The sequence below is a fragment of the Eublepharis macularius genome, chromosome 15 (genome assembly GCF_028583425.1).
Source record: "Eublepharis macularius isolate TG4126 chromosome 15, MPM_Emac_v1.0, whole genome shotgun sequence".
NCBI classification, from domain to species: domain Eukaryota; kingdom Metazoa; phylum Chordata; class Lepidosauria; order Squamata; family Eublepharidae; genus Eublepharis; species Eublepharis macularius.
In genome coordinates, this window is record NC_072804.1 from 33,310,503 (window position 1) to 33,331,294 (window position 20,792).

General features: G+C 41.7%; 1 protein-coding gene across 3 annotated transcripts; it reads left to right on the forward strand.

Moving 5' to 3' along the window:
• Positions 1 to 487: 487 nt before the first annotated feature.
• SFPQ (splicing factor proline and glutamine rich) lies at positions 488 to 18,910 on the forward strand. 3 transcript variants are annotated; one of them, XM_054999138.1, is made up of 12 exons: positions 488 to 1,329; positions 5,061 to 5,249; positions 5,376 to 5,677; positions 5,814 to 5,909; positions 6,331 to 6,527; positions 6,807 to 6,891; positions 7,124 to 7,283; positions 7,514 to 7,562; positions 7,641 to 7,762; positions 10,363 to 16,144; positions 17,622 to 17,690; positions 18,812 to 18,910. In XM_054999138.1, the coding sequence occupies exons 1-10, from the start codon at positions 604 to 606 to the stop codon at positions 10,498 to 10,500; spliced, it is 2,064 nt and encodes a 687-aa protein (XP_054855113.1). In that variant the 5' UTR covers positions 488 to 603; the 3' UTR covers positions 10,501 to 16,144; positions 17,622 to 17,690; positions 18,812 to 18,910. The 3 variants fall into 3 exon arrangements, with proteins under 3 accessions (XP_054855113.1, XP_054855115.1, XP_054855114.1); XM_054999140.1 differs by having other exon boundaries at positions 16,097 to 16,144; XM_054999139.1 differs by having other exon boundaries at positions 7,124 to 7,241.
• The last annotated feature ends 1,882 nt before the right edge of the window (positions 18,911 to 20,792 follow it).

Sequence of the window (20,792 nt, forward strand, 5' to 3'; positions counted from 1 at the left end):
GCGGTGATTGCGTGATTATGAAACTATTTAGCACAACTTTGTAATACCCATAATAAAAGAAAGTAGGTTACACCCATTGATGATACCACGTGGCAAGAACCATACCTAAGAGCTACTGCGCAGAAAGGCCTCCCACTCTATGCGCATAAGCTTTGATTGGTCGGCTGCAAAGGCAAGCCACGCCTTCTGCTGACCAAACAGTCCAATCACGACGCAGATAAAGTAACGACCCTCTAACATTCTACACGCCATACAGTTCGAATGCCTATTGGCTAAATTGCCCGTCATTCTTTCTCTCGCGGGTTTCATATCTAAGCTAGCGTCTCTGTGGGGGTGGTCCTTTCAAGGAGGACACAATGTTCAGAAGCTGATTGGCCACAGTTTCTATCAATTCGGAAGGAAGGGCCTCCTATTGCGAATGAAGAAAAGAGGCGGGGCTTGCGCCTCAGCGGCGAGTCTATATAAAGGGGAGACAAAGGCGGCGGCGAAGCCGTTTTTTTTACCTCAGTTCTTGCCGCCATTTTATGCCTGGTGGTGCTCTGAGGCGAGAAAGAAACCCAGCTGTGTAACGCCGGTCTTCTCTCAACCGCCACCATTTTCGCCATGTCGAGAGACCGCTTCCGTAGCCGAGGAGGCGGCGGAGGCGGTTTTCATCGGCGCGGAGGCGGTGGGGGCAGAGGCCTCCCGGGCAACCACGATTTCCGTTCCCCTCCGCCTGCCATGGGGGGTGGTATGGGCCAGACCCGCGGCGGACCCCACCATATGGGCGGCAGCGGAGGTCTCGGGGGCCCACCGAAGCCGGAGCCGCCGAAGCCACCTAGCTCAGCCTCCACACCGCCTTCCTCCTCGGCTTCCTCGTCCGTCTCCACCGGCCAAACCGGCTCATCGCCTTCCGTCGGAGGTACGGCCCAGAACCAGGCTGCCTCACAACCGCCGCCTGCCGCCGTCGTAACCGTAACCACGCCGAGCTCTTCCTCGGCTCCCGCTGCGTCTTCGGCACTCCAGAGCGGCGGGCGAGGCAGCGACCCGCCACAGCAGTCACAACCGCCGCCGACTCAAAGCCCTAGCCAGGTCGGCTCGAAGAAAGGGCCCGCCGGACAGTCCCCCGGAGGAGGTGGAGGAAGTGGCGGCGGCCCGAAGGGAGGCCCGGGAGGGCCCCAGCAAGGAGGAGGCCCCAAGGGCGGAGGCCCCGGGCAGCACCGCGGCGGCGGCGAAAGGCGAGGGGGCCAAGGCCAGCATCAGCACCCCTCGCAACAGCAGCAGCAGCAGCAACAGCAGCAGCAACAACAACAACAAGGCCCCGGTGGGGAGAAAATATCGGATGCTGAGGTGAGGGCCAGTTTGACAGCTCGGCTTCGGGCCCTCCGCGTGCGGGACAAGATGGCGGCCGTGCTCGTGGCTCTGCGCGAGCGGCTCCCCGGCGCCATCTTGGCGGGTTGGAGTGCGCATGCGAGCCGGGGGGGGGAAGCGGGAGGACCGTCCCAGGTGAGAGAAGGAGCCGCCAGAACTCCCGTGGGTTTTTTTTTAACATGGGCGGCGTTGCAAGTTTTTATGGTTATAGCGCGATGATTTATGATAGAGAGGCCGCTGTTTGGCCTTTCCCCCATCCCCCATTGTGATAGTTGAAGCAGTAAAGTCAGCCTAACTACATAAAGTATGGTGTTGTTTGTTTGTGGAGAACAACTGATGTATAGAAGAATACGACTATGAATCAAGTGGAGCTTGCTGCCAGAGGAAGTAGTGATGGCCCCACAGGCATAGGAGGCTTTGAAGCGGGATTAGGCATGTTCTAGCCACGGTGACTAAAGGGAAATTCCACATTTGGAGATGGTGAACTCCCCAATACTAGTGGTAGGAGATAACATCAGTGAGAGGACTGCCTTTATGTCATGTTGTTGGTCTTCCAGCGTAACTAGCTAGCAATTGTGTGAGATCGTATGCTGGACTAGATGGGCTGCTGGTCTGAGCCAGCAGGACGCTTATGTCACTCAATAAGATTGGGATCCCTGACCCTTTTGAAATCGTGGGCACCTTTGGAAATAGAACACTGACAGTGGAGGCAACTACAAAATGGCTGCTGCGGAAGCAGAGCCAACCACAAAATGTCAGGGAGTGAGATTATGCATAAATCTTAGAGTAAATCTTCAGCATTTCAGACAAAAGCTCTTTTTGAAGGATACTTTAAAATTTACAGATTGTTTTATTTTTTTCTCATATAAACCTTACATTCAGTTGCACAGTGAAGATCCTTTAGCTATGATGAGAGCTGTTGCCAAAACAGTTTTTTGAAAAAAATCTGCACAGTCGATCAAATCACAATTGCTCAATTCGAAGTCCTGCTGAGCAAAAGCTCCATCTGGCGCCTTGGGTGCCTTGAAAGGTGCCTTGATGCCCATGGGTGCCATGTTGGGTACCCCTGCAGTAAGCTAACCAAAAGACGGAGATCTGTTCTCTGTTCATGATGCAGAAGAATGCTCTTGTTAACTAAAGGGGAGCTTTCCCTCCACTGCCAGAATAGGTAACACTAAGAACTAAAAGAAAATAGTCTTTCTTTGTCTACAAGGCATGCAAAAAATAATTTTTCTCAGTCTTCTCCTCCCTCATTATACTCCAGTGTTAAGAATGTTGAGATAAGTTAAAAGAAAAGGGGTAGCAGAGAGAGCTTAGGTTGTTCAAGCACCTGATTGTGAGTAGAGTGGGATTTCTGTAATGGCTTTGTTCCTCTAATTTTTTGTGGGCTTTTAGTTTATGGTCATATGAATTGTAACTAAACTGTAATTAAAAACAGATTGTAGCACCTTAAAGATGTTTGAAACGCTTGTTGACTAGGTGCCACTTTTTTTAGAAGCAACTCATTCTCAGTGCATTAGGCTGGGAAAGTTTGGTCTTTTAATTCACTGCTGTTTCTTTTGAAGTAAATAGGTTTGCATGATTGCAGTTAAAGTTAGGAGGTGCAGTTGGCTGGGGTGGTTTGTTGATATTAGTGAGAATGAGATAAAGGATATATTTTGGGTTCTTTATACTTTGTATTTGGCTGTAAAGAGTTACAGTTATGTATGAGATTTGTGTATTCTTGAATTCTAAGTTTCTTGGATGTAAAGTACCTCAAGACAACAAGGTAAATTTTAAGGGGCATTGGAGCTTTTTACCAGTCCCAGGCCAGTATTGTGGTTGGAATTGTAGAAGAACTAAAAGTAGTGTTGTATAGAGAGGCTTGAAGAAGGGATTGGCTGAACATGGCATTTGTGCCATCTTGCAGTGCAAGAATCTGCTCATTGGATGCAGGTTAGCAATGGACTTGATGCTCGGGCCCTCTGCACCATGTGGGCCAAGTGCACAATGCTAGCTCTGCAGAGTGGAGCTTGGGCATCTCTGCACTGGCTCAGGGCCCTGGGTAGCTCAGCCCTGACTGGGCATCTGTGTGTGTGTGTGTGTGTTTGTGTAGGGGCGGGGGTTGAGCCAGCTTGTAGCTGGTTTGGCCAGGGCCTGGGACATTTGCACAGCCACAGCCCTAGTGACCCTGATGAGTCAGAGCAGCACTGCCACTGTGGGCAGGTGTCTGCGGCAGTGCCTGGGCTTGGAAGACGCGAGGGCTGGGATGGGCGTGGCTTTCCTAGCGATGGTGCATCCCTTTCGAACGAGTAGTCTCTTACATCTTTTATATTGGCGGGTTGTTTTGAGCACATGGCAAGTGTGCAGTTCCTGCGGCCAGGATGGGGCTTGTTGGAGAAGTGTGTGAGTGCAGAGGGCTGGTAGGTGATGTTGGGAGGGGGTTAAACCCCCTGTTTTGTTTCTTGCTTTGTTTTAGATTTTTCTGCATCCCTGTGGGATTCCCTAAGGTTGCAGAAGCCTGTGGCATGTTGTGAAGTGGCCTCAGTTCTCAGATATAAGCATCTGCGTAATCAGGGTCAATTCAGAATTAAATATATATATCTTTAAAGACAAGGAAGAGCAGAGTAGCATTCCAGATGCATCTAGATGTGATGTATGGTGTAACTCTATTGGGGTAGGTGAAAGAGAGGCTAAATGGTATAGCTGTAAAATTGAGTAGTGTCTTTTTTCAAAGGGAAATGTAATTATTTAATAATTAGCGTGTATGTATATATTGTATATACATAGGTAGGAAATAGCCCCGTAGGTAGGAAATAGCCCCATACCTTGACACATCCCATCTGGCCCCTGGATTCATGTCATGGTAACATTAAGATTAGACTTTTTTAATGCACTCTACATGGTCTTCCTTTGATATCAATGTGAAGACTCTAGTTGGTGCAGGATGCTGCATCTCAATTATTATCAGGAGCTAGGCAAAAATACATATTACTTCCATTTTGCATCACTCCATAGGCTTCCTGTTACACATACGAAGCCCTTCATGGCCGTGGTCCCTCATATTTACAGGACTGCCTTTTTCCCTATGCTCTGCCATGGCAGCTTCACTTATCTGAACAGGTCCTCGTGCAAGTGCCAACCTACACATGGGCAAAACTAATAACTGCCTATACACATACATTCTTAGTGGCCTTATGGGAAGGCTTGTCTTGAAGAGGTTGGGACGGCTACCACTCTCTTGGCTTTCCACAAACTATGCAAAATTGAATTATTCAGGAGAGTTTTTTTACACAGGTAATTGAACTTTGCAGTGAGGAAATGGTAGAAATGAGAGAGATGTGGAAAGGCTTAGGGACTGTAGACTGTACTACTCTGGATATACTGTGTTGTTGTAGATACACATCTTAATATGTCATACTAATTTGCTTATGTTTTGTTTCCGCACTGTTTTCAGGTTTGTATCAGATTTCAGCTATTAATTGTATTGATTGTAATTTATGTTGAGTCTCAGTGAGAAAGGTGGACTATAAATAGGTTTAAATAAATAAATGGGTTTGTGCTAGCCTGCAGCATTGTGGCTTCTAATTGGTGAATGGCACTATATGACCACATGTATAAGGAGAGAACGGTGTTAGAAATAACGCTAAATACGAATGTCTTCTCTTTCTGCTGCATAGCTCACAGCTGTCCATTTTAGGGATTTAAATTTATGTTTAATTTATTTTTAGGGATTTAAAGCCAATCTGTCACTTCTGAGGCGTCCTGGAGAGAAGACCTATACTCAACGTTGTCGTCTTTTTGTTGGGAATTTGCCTGCTGATATCACTGAAGAGGAGTTTAAGAGGTTATTTGCTAAATATGGTGAACCTGGTGAAATCTTCATCAACAAGGGGAAAGGGTTTGGATTTATTAAACTGGTGAGCATTATTGATTTCTGTATATTTTCAGTGCTTACTGTTTATGTTGAAAAGATTATTCTTGCTTAGGACAGAGTAAAATTCCAAGGCTGAACATAAACTTGTGTTTTGTGAAACTTTCTACAGGAATCTCGAGCTCTGGCTGAAATTGCAAAAGCTGAACTTGATGATACCCCTATGAGAGGAAGACAGCTTCGTGTGCGTTTTGCCTCACATGCTGCTGCTCTCTCTGTGCGTAATCTTTCCCCATACGTATCTAATGAACTGCTGGAAGAAGCATTCTCTCAGTTTGGCCCCATTGAAAGAGCAATTGTAATTGTTGATGATCGTGGAAGATCAATTGGAAAAGGCATTGTTGAATTTGCATCCAAGCCTGCAGCACGGAAGGCTTTTGAACGTTGTACTGACGGGGTGTTTCTGTTGACAACGTGAGTAGTTTTAAGCATTTAACCCTTTAATTGCATTTTCTTGGTTGTTACATGTGAGGAATAGAAAGTTTTAAACAGGTAAATGTTGAGTTCATAAGCAGTATGTTAAGTGAGTGGAATATTTTTTGCTTTTTAGTACCCCCAGACCAGTTATTGTGGAGCCACTTGAACAACTTGATGATGAAGATGGGCTTTCAGAAAAGCTGGCTCAGAAGAATCCAATGTACCAAAAGTAAGTATGTCAATACTTTACTGATCGGTCTGGGAACTTAATTTTTATTGGAAGACTGTATTGTTTTTGGTGTTGCAGTCTTCTGACTTAAGTGTAAATTGAAGTGTGTCACATTTCATCCTTTGTGGAATTTATATGACACGTATTTAATTACTTTTTTACATTGTGGATATCTTAAAATAGTAGCAGTCATACATCTCAGTATAATAAGAAAGGAGAGATAAATTAATAGTCCCAAGTTAACTGTGTAGTTAATAGCATTCTGCAGATTTGAAGTCTCTAATTTTGTGTTGTATTCCTGTACACAGTTGTATACTACAGAAATTGGCTGGCTTCATACATTCCTTGGTTAGTGTCACAGGTGGCATTTTGGCACAAAGTTAGTGCTTAATGGTTTGGGGTTTTTATGCTGGTTTTCTAGGGAGAGGGAGACTCCTCCGCGCTTTGCTCAACCTGGAAGTTTTGAATATGAATATTCTCAGAGGTGGAAGTCATTGGATGAAATGGAGAAACAGCAGAGAGACCAGGTGGAGAAAAACATGAAAGATGCTAAGGACAAGCTGGAAAGTGAAATGGAAGATGCCTATCATGAGCATCAGGCGAATCTCTTGCGTCAAGGTACTTGGCACAGATGTTGGGGTGGTTCTTTATGCCGTTTGGATTGTGGCAATCAGCTGCTTATTGCTTTAGTTTACGTACAGGGCATCTATACTGACATTAACTTCCTGTGAACTGTGTCATATGGATAAACATTCTTTTTATAGTCTTAACTACAGAACTTCAAAAATAGTCACGGGTTTGGTTCTCGATAATGGATATGGCTCCTCTAGCCTCAACTTCAGATCTTAAATTATGACTCTGAAGAGGCTTGAAGCAGTGGTGTTTAATTTTTTTCAGATCTGATGAGGCGACAGGAAGAACTGAGGCGCATGGAAGAGCTTCACAATCAAGAGATGCAGAAGCGGAAAGAAATGCAGCTGAGGTAAAATTTAGCTTAGTATTAAATATGTCCATGCTCCTTGTTAGGTTTTATCATGGTTATTGGATTATGGTCTTAACTATGATGGATCTGGTATAATTACTGTTGCTTAGTCAGTGGATGACCTTGACAGAAAACTGAAGGTGAAGTATTTGGGGAGTGCTGATGCATTGTAATCTTCAGAAGAGCAGGAATCTGGTAATGTGAAATCTAATTGGCAATATGAACTTTTCAGGCAGGAAGAAGAGCGCCGTAGGCGAGAAGAGGAAATGATGCTCCGCCAACGTGAGATGGAAGAGCAAATGAGAAGACAGAGGGAAGAAAGTTACAGTAGAATGGGTTATATGGACCCTGTAAGTCAGGACTGGAAGAATCCCAGTAGTCTTGTTACTCAGGTGCCTGCATTTAATGCTGATCCCTAGGAATTCAGAATACTTTCTTAACTTTTCTGTGCTTGGAATTATTTTCCCTCCCCTCCAGATTTGCTTTATAAATGATTTTGTGGGCTTTGTCAATTATTTCATGTTTCTTATTGTTTCTATAGCTTACACTGGTTTAGTACATCAGTAGATTTGAACTTCGTGATTTACTTGTTACTAAAACGGCACTTTTGCTTTTTTTACAGAGAGAGAGAGACATGAGAATGGGTGGCACCAGCACAATGAACATGGGAGGTATGTGTTTCAGGCATTCTTGCACATTGGGTGGTGATAATTCATTCTCTGTGTAACCACTTGGGTTTGTATTTGTAGATCCCTATGGTACAGCGGCTCAGAAATTCCCACCTTTAGGAGGTGGCACTGGCCTTGGCTACGAAACCAGTCCTGGAGTTGGACAAGCATCTATGAGTGGCTCTATGATGGGAAGTGATATGGTAATGTATCCTGTGGCAGCTTGACCTCAGTAACCCAACCAATTTTGAAACTGTGAAACTCCTCTTACTGGTTTGGATCCCATATGATCTATATTCCTTTGAATTAGGCTTCCCCTTCTGTTCTATCACTGTGTGTTATGCAGTAGCTTTTGCTTGTTGGGCAGTGTAAAAGTGAGCCTAGTCTTTGCCACAGTAGTTAATAGATCTGTTCAAACACTTCTGCTATTGATATTAGTAATCTCTCTGTGGCCACCTGGGGTTGGAATTCTTTGGTTAAGCTTGGAAGGAACTCTTCCAAATCTTGTGATGTTTTTGGGAAAAGATCATGTGTTTGGGGGGAAAGTGTAAGCTTTGTAGTTGGCTTAATGAGCAGAAGTGGTTTTTGTTGTTACTTTCCACTTTCTAAGCTTGAGTAAACTTTGCATAGAAATGAAAACTGAAGACTTGTAAAATAGATGGAAACACTCCTCCAAGCTCAGTAATTAGATCAAGGCACCTTGTGGAGGTCATACTGTACTTTGTTGCTAATGCAGTGAATTTAGTTGCAAGTAGATAGCTCTAAATCAGTGGCAAACCAGTGTACTATATTGTATACCTTGGGTGTTTGCCTGTGAGGATTAAAGAAGTAGTTCTCACTCTTAGGCAGGTTCTTAATATTCAGTACTCCTTGATTAAGTCACTTGACTGTCAAAGGACTAACTATATAATCCGTTGGTCGTGATGTTTAGGTGCTGTTTAAAATTATCTTCATAATCCCTGTACTGTAGGATTTGGAGAGATACCTGTATCCAAGCTACAGTTGTGTGGCATGGTCTCTGGGCCTGCTTGGAATAATGCAGTGGCACTGCAGCAGTGCTGATAACTGGCAGATCTCTTCTGAAATCCAGATGTAATCAGTGGTGGTCTGGTGATTGTAGGGATTCAACTCATTGAACCAGGTGCACTCTTAACATAGATAAAAATCATGGCCAGGTGTGGGGTGGTCAGGACAATTATGCATTGAAGCGTTATTACTAAAGTGAGCTACCTGTAGCTCACAAACACTACTTTTTCATAGAAACAAATCCAGTGTTTTCTGGGTACTAATTTTTGGGTTGGTACCCTAGGCTAAATGCTCTGTAATTTAGTCAGATCTCTAATGAAATGGGTAGTCTAGTAAATTCCAGATGTGTTTTTTAAATTCACTGTACATATAGAATATATATTTTTGAAAGACACGGTTTCAGTTTGTGCTACTGACAGTCAGCTCCTTTAAGTTCCAAGAGACCGTGATTTACATGTGGTGTGTTCACTGCTAAAATAATATTAAATCTTGTGCATAGAAGTCTTTGGGAATTTAAATTGGCAGTCTTTAACAGTAGCCATAGAGGAAATCTGACCATGATGCCTATTCAAAATATAGGAATGCCGTACTTCTGTTGACTCCCAGGATTGGATACCTTTGCAAATGTTGGCTCAAGTATGCAGCTTGATCATCAATGATTTCATGATTGCAACCATCCACAATTTAGATTTTGATTCGTATGATCAGCATGGAAAAAATTGGGGACGTGAGCCATTTGTGTGGTACATCTGCATGTGTATCTGGTTCAGGGACTCATTTACACAGGTAGCTTGTTAAGAGATCATACTGAGTGAAGTGGCTTTGTAGTAAGCTAGTGCATTTGAAAGCCTCTTTGAATAAAACTGTAGTTTTAAGCTGACCTCACCGCACTGATAAAACATCAAAAATTTCCAGTCCATTATTCTACTTTGTGCCTAATAGCTCAATAACAAGATACAGTGGATAAAATGGCAAGCTTAACTGAACTATGCTCAATTGCAATCTTGTTCCGTTGTAATGGGTGTATGGTAACTAGCTGAAATATTTTGGCAACTGCAGAGTCGTAGTGGACTTCTTGCAAAACCTCGCTATCAGTTGAGGGGCCCCAGAGGGCTCTTTAGTAAAACTGAATTATTTAAGAAGCGTGACTGTGCAAGGACTTCATGTTAGTTTTGTCTTGGCTAGGTCAATCTGTGATTAGGCTCATGTTATCCCTTGTAATTCATTACTTTGACTTTGATCTCTAAAACTTCTGCATTTTAAATAAGCAGTCCATAATCTTGAGTCCTCACGAATGAGACAGTCTTGTACATTTAACTGGTGAGTAGGCATCTGTTTTACCCAAGATATATTTGTGTTTCTGTGAGCTGAACTTGGCCTTCCTAGGCCAGGCTTAGCTAGGCTTATTTGGCCTTGTTAGAAAACGTTGCACTGTAGTAACAGAACAAGTAATTCTGGCAGATCAATAGAATTCCTTTTCAGAGGATTCTTGGTTCAAGCCTAAACTAATGCTTGCATTTTTAGCACTTCAGGGAGTATCTGTTTGCTGAAACAGGCATTTGAGAATGGATCAAGTTGGGAACATACCTCAAGGCATGTATTAAAATCAACTAATTATTCAATTACCCTTTTTTCCTTTCTATGTTCCCGGTACCTGTGGATCGACTCAATGATGATTGTATCGACGAACGTTGACTACGGAACCTTCTAAAATATATACTTAACACACATGGACATCAACTACATATAATGAACTGTTATTATACTGTTCCAATAGCGCCCTGAACGATTTGGGCAGGGTGGTGCAGGGCCTGTAGGTAGCCAGGGCCCTAGAGGAATGGGGCCTGGAACTCCAGCAGCTTATGGGAGAGGGAGAGAAGAATACGAAGGTCCAAACAAAAAGCCCCGATTTTAGATGTAACTTGTAGATTTTCATTCCAGTTTGTTGTGTTGGTCTTGTTTAGACACTACTTTTTTTTAACTCTTGCATTTTAGTAAGAAAGCAACGTTTTTATGGATGTTAGAAACTTAATAACCTAGAATTTGTAAGTGATCTGGGCAAGAAAAATCTAATTATGTAATGCAGTGTTCAAAACTTAGCTTTTTTTGATGTATAACATCCCTACCTTGATGGCAGTGTACTGTGTGCCATTTGAATACCCACGTGTAAACTTTTTTTACTGTGCTTAAAATAAATAGACTAAATGTAGCACTGATTCTTAATCGTAAACTTGCCGTTCACCATTCCAAGAATGCAAGGTAAAGGATGCTCTTACCCTCCAACATGGAGTGTGGAGGTTGGAAAGAAACCAGGTGTTTGGCATGCTCTATAGCCAGAAGCCACTGTGCCATAAAATAACTGAACTGCCTACTTGCCAATATGAAATGTTGAGACCTGATTTAGACTTGACTATGGAAGAACCTTACGGGTGCAATCTCATCCTTACTCATTCTTATAGTATGAGTTGTCCAGAAATGGAAGCATGGCTAGTATTGATCTTGATTTTAGGTATTTAGGGCTTTAATTGCCCTGCAGTAAGGAAGGGGGGTCCTTGTATTGTGAAATGGTAAAGAGTTAACTTTCAAATGATGCAGTCACATAAATTAGAATTCATCCCTGCAGTAAAAGAAAGATGGAAAGGGTAGAATGCGTTGGCAGATACCTCATAACATTAACAGCTGGGGGATTGCTAGAGCATTTCCATTCTGGGATTCATAAGTTAAAGCATGGCTTCCGTTGAATAGTCATTTAAAGGATTGTTCAGTGTGAGGTTTCCCATAACATATTTAAGCATGTAGGATTAGGCTTAAAATCTAACCAAAACGGCTTGGCAGAAAATGCTGAGTATGGGAGGGTACTTGGATTTTATAACTAGTATCGTTTGGAAGCTGGAGTGCAGAAATGAAAGTATCCTTTTGAAACGATAGGGTTATGATAAAAGTAGTGTAGCTTCTTGCACTATAGTAATAGCTCTCCCTGTAACTTTGCTGCTTGAGAGCAAGAGTACAACTAAAATTGGAACGTTGTTAGGGCTATATGCACAAATAAGCATTGAATCTGGTGGAGGGCTTGAACCTTTCATCCATAACTTATTTTTTAAAGAAGAATGCAATGTGCCCTTGATGTTATACCCTAATGGCACCTGAGATACTGGGAGCACAGTTTCCCAGAATAGTAGAATATCATGGGTTGATGAAAGGAAGATCAACCTGCTTGGAAACAATTCTCTGTATTGAATGCTGGGTGTATTTTCATTCAAAGTTCTATTATATGATTCTTGGGAAGGATGGACTATCTATAAACTGCTCAACTTGTGTGGAAAAAGCCTTGGTGCCATCAGCTACTAAGCACATTGGCTGTGCAAACTACCGGCACAAATCTGTGTGCCAAGTGAAAATTTTAAATGCAAGAGTGCTGCTGTTGATGGACAAGGTTGCCGGGTAATGGTCTTTTCATCTAGTGTTGTGGTTGGAGTTGAGCTACATTTCCCAAACCAGCTGCTATTAACTGTAGGAGGAACACAGTTCTTGCATTGGATGACAATGTAGAGAAACCTTTATATGCAATTCAGTGAATCTGGATGTTGAGTTGCATTTTCATGGTGTTTAGGAGCATACACTTGCAGACCATTTTCTAAGTGGTGTTCTTGGGACACCCAACATAGGGAAATTCTGAGACTGACTGGGTGGGGCATTTGGACATGGGCACTAATTTTCAGTTTATTTTTCAGATTACATGCCATTTTTCCTTAGGATGCTGGCACATATCCTAAACCATGTTCTTTTGTAGTACTGTAACCTTGAAGAGTGAAGGAGGCTGATGGTCACATTACCTTCCCTAAGGTTCATCTCTTGTTATATTCTTCCTAAAACTGACTTTGAATCAGGAAGAAATAGTGACAGTGAGAGGTTTAGTGGATGCAAATTCTATCTGATGAGTGCTGTTGTCAACTGGGCTCTAAAATACTTGTAGCTGGACTTGGGGTACATTAAGTGGGATGATCCCTAAGTAACTAGCAAACTGATGTTAAAATCAGGATGGGCAACGTTTTCTGATCCTGATGCCGCAGTGTAAGTTTTCACTGAATTGGATGTCTTAGTTACAAGCTTTTTTCCTATACATATTCTAAGAGTGTAGGCCTCTTTAGGCCCCAAATTTGAGCACTATTCCATGTCTGCCTGCCCATTAAGCTAAAAAGGGCTCAGTAATAAATTCCAGGGTCTTCCCATGTTTCCACACCTGTTACTTAGAAAACCATTAGCATGCTATGAACACATCCTTACCATTTATAATGAAAAGCTGAATTTCTGTTTCTGTGCGTATTTTGTGGTATCTTTGTTTAAAAAGTTCTTGGCATCTCCTTGGCAACCACTTGTGGCGGCATTTTTGCTGGAGTCTTGAGACTGCAATTTGACACTGTTTAAAAGTAGTGGCCTGCTACGTAACAGCACTTAGACAGCATTTCCGCAGTGCATAACTGTGAGGAACGTAGTACCACAAGTGGCAGTGGACATTAGGACCCGGATGTAGTATTCCTGCTTGCTCCGAGATTCTCATTATCGCCTGCATTACAGGTAGGTAAAAAGCACTATAATTAACTTGGTGACTTTCTGTGTAACCTTGCTGTGGGGGTACTCTGGCATCACCCTTCTGACGGTGGAATTTCAGTGCAGCACTGCTCGTACTGTGTGATACTATGATACTTAGATTTGAGGCATAACCTGCAGTCAGCAGTAGGCAAGCTAACTGTGATGTTCAGATGTTTGCCTCAGACCCGTGATTCCTTCGTGTATATGGCTTGTTTCCATCATTGCTGTGTGCCAAAGACATTTTATCAGAGCTTTGTGGGAAGGGAAAGGGAGTAAAACTTCTGTGAATAATTTCAACTAATCCAAAGGTGCTGTTTGCTCATACAATAAGTACTCTGATTAATGCAAACTAGATTCTCATGGCGACAGTCAGTTATAGCCCTTTCTTGGCTAGACAGATGAACGCATGGGTAAATCTTCCCATGCCAATAAATGGTTGCTGTACTTGAAGACTAGGAAGTAGAATTTGTAACTTTAATGATCAGTTCTGTAAAGTGTTTGGGTGGTGGGATGTTGGCTGTTACATTGTGTCAAATGTTAAGGGAAGGGGCTGTGGCTCAGTGGTAGCGTGTCTGCTTGGCATGCAAAAAGTCCCAGATTTAATTCTGGTATCTCCTGTTTTAAAGCATCAGATAGTAGATGATGTGAAAGACCATCTCTGCCTGAGATCCTGGAACATTGCTGCCACTCTTAAGTAGACAATACTGACCTTCAAGGACCAATGGTCTGATACATTATAACACAGCTTTGTGGTCATGTGATGCTCTGAGAATTGATAGCTCCCACTTTACATGTTTCATATACATCTTATCAAAAGGCGTGTTTCTCTGCTGCACTGGTAGTGAAAATACATGATGGGTTGCATACCTAATGTGTATTGCCCTCCGGGTTTTGGCTTTATTGTGCAAATTAGCAGAGTTCTCTTGTCTTTAAAGTGTTTCTGTATGATTTGGTTCTTGGCCAAAGCACAAGAAACCTGTTTCAGTGGGGAAAAGTTTATTCTGCTTGTATTAGTAACATTTTACTGTACATATTTAGGGCTAAAGTGTACTTATGTCAGAGTGAGGTGCTGCATCTTAAGAAAGGGGATTTAATAATGAGCAAGATTCAACAGTGAATCTTGTATCAATAACCTGTTACCAGGCTGGCTAAGCCAGTCAAGTCCTCTGTGTCTTGAAGTTTGAGATGTATCTTTAAAATCATGTCCACATGGACACTAGTAGTGCCTTGGTCATTGAAGCTTAATAAAGTACCTCTGCTAGTTAAAACACGTTTTTAAAATTAAAAAATGGTGGTGTGAGTGCTATTTAATTGGGTTGCAAGTCTGCATACTCAGTTTTGTGTAGTACGCCAAAGATTTACTGAATGTGTGTGAGATTAATAAATTTTGCTTTCTACATAATTGGAATTAATATCTCTCAGAGCAGGTGAGTTGGGCCTTGGGCTACATTTTTGACTGCAGGGACAAACAGTAAGATGAAGTAATTACTCTTGTTTGCTCAAAGTAAGTGTAAGTGGCATGAGAAATAACTAAAAGTGCTTGCATTGTGTTCCATTCTTGACCTTTTTTCCACCTGTGATTTTGATGGCTTGCAAAAGTTGATTTCAGAAGCTCAGAAGTGTGATGCCAGAATACATTATGCGTAATGTGCTAGGCCCTCAGTTCTGATAACTGGTGCTGTCAGGAGAGAAGCACTTCATAACCTTGTGGGGGGAGGGAGGCTTTACTTCACTATTTGCAAAGCTGTTACTGGCTGTAGTCCACCCCTAAACAGTAGTTTAAGGTCACTTGAGTGACAAGGGGCTGAAAGCTTGCCAGTTGTTGCCTGCTGGCCAGAGAGGCCTTTGGTCACTTATTTAAATAAAGCTCAACATGAAGAGACTGTGCTTTTTTAGGTTTGTTTGGACCATTGGTTGTTTTCCACCATCACAGCTAGCAAGGTTGGAATCAACAGGTCAGTTGCAGATCTGTCTTTATGCCAGTTGGTGGGAGTAAGTAAATACTGTAAGGGGTGGGGAGGAGGGGCAGAAGAGAAACGGGAGGATTGGCCTTCTTCCACTCTAGCACTGCAATTAGATAAGGACTGCTACATTAGCACGTTTGTGCAAGCTCACGATGGTGTATACAAATCCCCATCTGATACCTAATGGCATTGAACACCAGCACTTGAAATGTGGGAAGGGTTGGCTGCAAGTGAATTAGCTAGTGATGAAAAAAAAATCTGTTGCTATATTTTAAAATGTGTTCCTTTTTGTTTTGCAAAAGTACCAAGCAAAAAGAATCAAGATGTGGACTTGGAGGAAACTGGCACATTGGCTGGCTTGGCAGTGTCTTTCACCTTTTTAAGGGCAGTTAAATATTTGCTGGTGGAAAGGTTGCCCTTTCACCCACTGCATGCCCTTAATGAGGCTTTCAGAAGAGGGTACATGGGGAAGAGAGGGGCAGCGACATGAAAAGCAAGGTAGTAGAAAGCTGAATAAACTCAAACTCCTATCTGTATTGTGAATAGTTCAGAGGGTGTTTGGACTGGCTTTCAACAAGTACCAAAGATGATTTGCTTCCTGGGAAGGGATGGGAGGATGGATGAATGGCAGCAGTATAGAGAAGCAGCCAAGTAGTTGGCTTTGCATCTGCACAGAAGGGGAGTATCCTTATGCTAGGTTGGCAGTTGAGGATTAAGAGACAACTTAAACTAGTTTGATTGTTCACTATCCTGTGTTCCAATCTCTGGAAAAAAATCAGTTTCTACTTGTGCCCCATACTTCCCAATGACTTGTTTTGGTGTAATTTGAAAACACCCCTCAGTCTACCCAATCTATAGATTAATTCTTCTTTGTTGTTGTTGTTCTGTTTAAATATATTCATTTTCAGAAACTTGGAGATATGTATTTTCCCACTAATGTCATTTCTTATTCTTTAGGTGAAAGTAATACCTGCTGGATGAAACTAGAGTGCTGCTTTATATGAGGTAAGAATCACGTGTAGGCAAGTTGGTGTTCGATGAATGTGATCACATTCTAAAACCTAAGAGTTTAAGGATAAGTTAAGTCTGAACTGTTGATAGTTCCCATTTATTTATGGTATTGTATGTGACGACAAACACAAACTGTGTGTGGTGTGTGTCCCTGCAAAGTTGTGTTACATTAACAACTCAAATGTAGCTTTAGAGAATTTGACCCATATATTTACTGCTGTAAATGCTTACCGAACCACGTTTTATGGCACTTGATTTCTCAGTTAAAATTGCAGCGGATTAACACTTGATCCTCCAAGATGTGGTGTTAATGTTGTATAATGAAGATATAAATAAAAAGTGCAGCAGGTTCCCAAGAATATTGGTGCCACATGGCAAGATGCTATTTTTGTAAAAGTGGTTCCTGAGAGGGCGGTCTCTGATTTTTTTAAGTATTCAGTATGTACATAGAAAGGCATACCATCTCCTGGATCCAGGATGAAAAGGCATGTTTTTATAACAGCAAAAGAAGGCTGTCAGTGCTGACCACGTGCCTTGATTAATTTCAGCCAGGTATTGCTGAACTGTTGTATACTTGGGCCTGTAATTGGAATCCTGCTGCTTCTAAGAAAGAACCAACAGACTCTGTTGATTTGTGGCCCTGAGCTGTTGCAATTGTGTTTACCTGTTGGTGGTTTTACTGGGTCATATTTGTGAAAAATAAGCAATATACTTTTCAAGGGTATTAATTTTAGCCCCTCTAATCCCCATGTATGGAAAGTCACACATGCTCCCTTACACAACTTGAAAATGTAACTAATTAACATTGGAAAATCATAGGAGTTGAAATGTAGCAGGTGTTTAGTAAAAATTGAAAAATATTAATTCTGCGTGGCTTGGGACCAGGGTATCCGAAGAAACCTCCCATATGTTCCTGACTGGGAATTAACATCACAGGGAGGGGCCCTCCTGGTTGTCCTATCAACCAGAAAAAACTCAGTTGCTTATGCACGAGAGCCTCTTTGATGGCAGCCCCACAAAAATTTCCCCAGTGAAGTGTGCCTGGCAGTTATGACTATTTTATTTAGGATGGCTTTTGTTTAGTCACTTATTAATATGTCTGTGTTTTTAATTTTGATGTATTTTTGTTTTTGTTTTTTAAGCTTTGAGTTGCTGTAATGTAGAAAGATGACTAATTTAAATATAATTAGCAGAAACTGGTCTAGATCACGTTGTGGAATACTAGCTATAGTACTGGAATCATAGACAAACCATATTTTTAAAGTATGACTGGTTTTGATTCGATGAATCTTTAATACTGACTTTTCTTTGACATGGAATGTTTCTAGTGAAATAATGGCAATTATGTAAATGAAGTAATTGATTATTTTGAAAGTCATTCCACTTCATAATCTAGGTATAACTGTAAAAGTAAGGGCAGCAAACTTTGTTTTAGGTGCTAATTAAAGCGTTTTTCTCCCCCCCCCCATAGTACATAGGCCAGTAGTTGATGACAGTTGAACAGTGGAGAATGGGAGAAGCCATACATAATGGTGAAGAGGTAAGTAGGAGAGGTTTTAAGTTACAGTTAAGTCTGTGACAAATCACTTCCATAGCAACAACTTATGTAAAATTAGCTGATACTAAATCAGGTCTGCAACCTCTGGTTCTAGAGTCAAATGTGGCTGTTTAAGAAAAAATGAAATATCTAAGGTGAGGTCTATGGGGAGGGTAGGTGGGATACTAGAATAACCAGGATGTGAAGAGAATGCCAGGTAAACGTTTTTAGGACACTAAGGGTTTTTAGAGATGCTTTAAAGGAAAATGAGAGAGATGAACAGTTGCCACAGGTGAATGAAGCACAGATTTATACCAGTGTACTAAAACAATTGTGCAGGATGTTTCTATGTGATACTTAGTGTGACCTTGTATGTGCCACTTACTAATGAAGATTTGCAACAACCAGAGTTTGTGTTAATGGAAACTTTATGGCTCATTAAACCAGCATCTTAGTAATGCGGAGTAATATATTTTCAGCTGTGCAAATAGGATTTGTTCAATTGCCTCTTAAATATTTGCTATGAATTTTGACATCATTTGGTTTGATAATTATAGAAGGTTGCTGACCTCTGATGTAAATGAAGTATAATGTAAATGAAAGTGTATAATATAAATGAAGTAAATAAACTTCTGCTTATAAACGGCAATATCAAAAGTTCATTTGAAGATAGTAATAAGTTTTAAGCTCCAGGCATGGAGAAAAATGGCTTATGCATAAGAATTCAAATTTGGAGTCATGTATTTGTAAATCTTGGTAGGACTTTTCATACTACTTGCATGGCTTAAATTGCAGACTCACAAAACCACTGGTTGAAGCTCAAACAAATTTCCTTGTTTTGTGGCCTCAGTAATGCTGGGGGTGGGGAGAAGGTTCAAAGGATCAGATTTAAAAAGACATCACAGATTGTAGTTTTTAGTACTGTTATTAGCAGGGTTGCTTATATCCAGTGTAGTAAGGAAGCAAAAGATTGTTCTGATTTACAGGTAAAATCAGTTTGAAATCCTGCTGCTTCACGTCAATGTATAGAGAACAAATCCAGTAATTCATATTTAGCCTGTGTTGCAGAAGATACATACCTATTGTTTTCTTAGTAGTAAAGATGTCATAACTTGCTTCTGCAGGAAGAAGCTGGTCCCAAACACAGAGGAAATGTCCCAAGGGATTCAGCGGCAGAAAACTTGCACCTTTACATGTTCAATAAAAAAGAAACCTTTAATCTATGACTTCTCTCTGTTCTTTTAAAAGGCTCGCATAAATGTCCTGATAAAATAGGTAATTGGTATCTGGAAAAAAACTGGCAGTGTTGCTGTTTCAAAGAGAGCTAACCCACCTTAAATTTTAAGCCTCCATGTGTTCTTTACAGCCACTATACTCCTTAAACATACTTGAGCAAATCCATGCTTAGGATTCTACTGTAAGTGGAACTCAGGGGTATTTAGTTGGTAGTGAATTCATTTGTAGCCCTCAGAGAGAAGGAGCACTTGTGTATTCCATAGCTGTCTCCTCAAGTCTTTCTCCAGTCCAAGTTCAGAGGGACAGCTTGTGTTAAACTAATGGTTCAAGCTCCACTCCTCCCCATTAAAGCCATTGTACCTTACTGACCAGCAGGAATTTGGAGCTGGTTACAACTTTCCTAACTGGCCGTAGTAAGTTGCATATAAGTTCTACATCCCCATAAAAAAAAAAAGGTAGGCAACATGTAGCATTAAATCACATTTTCAGTTTTTATTGTGAACAAGTTTGGATCTAGATACTGGGAGCTTATAACATTTAACACTTGGATTACTGTCATGAACACTTAAAGTACTGCACTTGATTGGAGCTGGGGGACTGCACAAGTATGTGGTTGGGGGGGGAGGTGTCATAAAAAATCAGTGTATTTATTTCTATTTACTTCATTTCTACCCCACCTTCCTCCTCAGTGGGGACCCAAAGCTGTTTACATCATTCTCTCCATTTTGTCCTTGGAACAGCACTGTGAGGTAGGTTAGGCTGTGAGAGTGTGATTGGCCTGAAGTCGCGATTCGAACCTAGGTCTCCTGTATCTTACAAGTTTTCTGCTGTGTGATTCAGGAAAACCACTCAACAGAAATGAGCTATCCAATGCTAACGTTGCTTGTGCAAGCACTGTAATAGCTGGTCTGCCCATCCCAGATTTAAAAAACCTTTACCTGTCATCCTAAATATAGGCTATATATTTCGCTGTCTGGTGTAGTGAATGAACATGCCCCACCTTCCTGGAACATTGTAGTCTAGCAATCTGAAGAGTATCTAGACTGCTGAAAATTAGGTCTTTCCTCCTACTTCCATAGTATGAGAAACCACACATATGTACATACTTTACTTGGCCTACTTGCAGACAGCTTTATATTCACACAACTTTTTAGCTACAGCTTGTTGCAAACTGGTGAGACTTGTATGTGTTCTTCCATAATGCACTGTAAATCTTGGGAAGGACTGAAGCAGAATCACATATAAGAAATAACTTCTGAAATAACACCAAAATCATACGTTTTTCAAAATAACTCCACAGATAATTCTTTAGGGGAGGACAATTGAAGCCATGTGGCTTGTTAAATCTAGTTGGCCATGTCCCCTTCATGTTTTAAACAAAGTCTGTGCTGCTCTGGCGTTGCTGAAGGTGTAGGAATTGAATGCTGGTGATTCACTTGCCTGTCATTTTTCATTCTACACTAATGAGATTGAGGCTGTTTCCCCACCCTTGTTCTTGAATTTAATACTGCAGCCATTTCCCTGCCAGACAAAGCCTCAAGTTACAGAGCCTGTCAACAAGTTTGACTCCTTTTGTACATTGGTAATTAACCCCAACCCTCTTGGCAATGGATGTTGTGTCGAGTTCAAGCTAAATTATTAATCTGTAAACTAAGAATTGCATCTAAGGAAGAGTGGATGAGAGGAAGCATATGGGGAACAGTTCCCATTAGAGAAGGCATTGAGCTCGAAGCTTCAAGCTCTGCAACGTTCCATCTGGCTTCATAATTTAGGGTCCTGACTGGGCAAGAAATGACTGTCATGAAGGAATATAGCACTCACATTGTTTTCTTGGGGGCAAGCAAAACCACTTTGGCTCCCTGTCTGCCT

What these genes read in the sequence shown, in the direction of transcription:
- SFPQ (XM_054999138.1), top strand. Translation starts at nt 604, where the DNA reads ATGTCGAGAGACCGCTTCCGTAGCCGAGGAGGCGGCGGAGGCGGTTTT. An exon ending in AGAAAATATCGGATGCTGAG is followed by an intron (nt 1,330 to 5,060) that starts GTGAGGGCCAGT and finishes ATTTATTTTTAG; the next exon opens with GGATTTAAAGCCAATCTGTC. An exon ending in GGCGAATCTCTTGCGTCAAG is followed by an intron (nt 6,528 to 6,806) that starts GTACTTGGCACA and finishes AATTTTTTTCAG; the next exon opens with ATCTGATGAGGCGACAGGAA.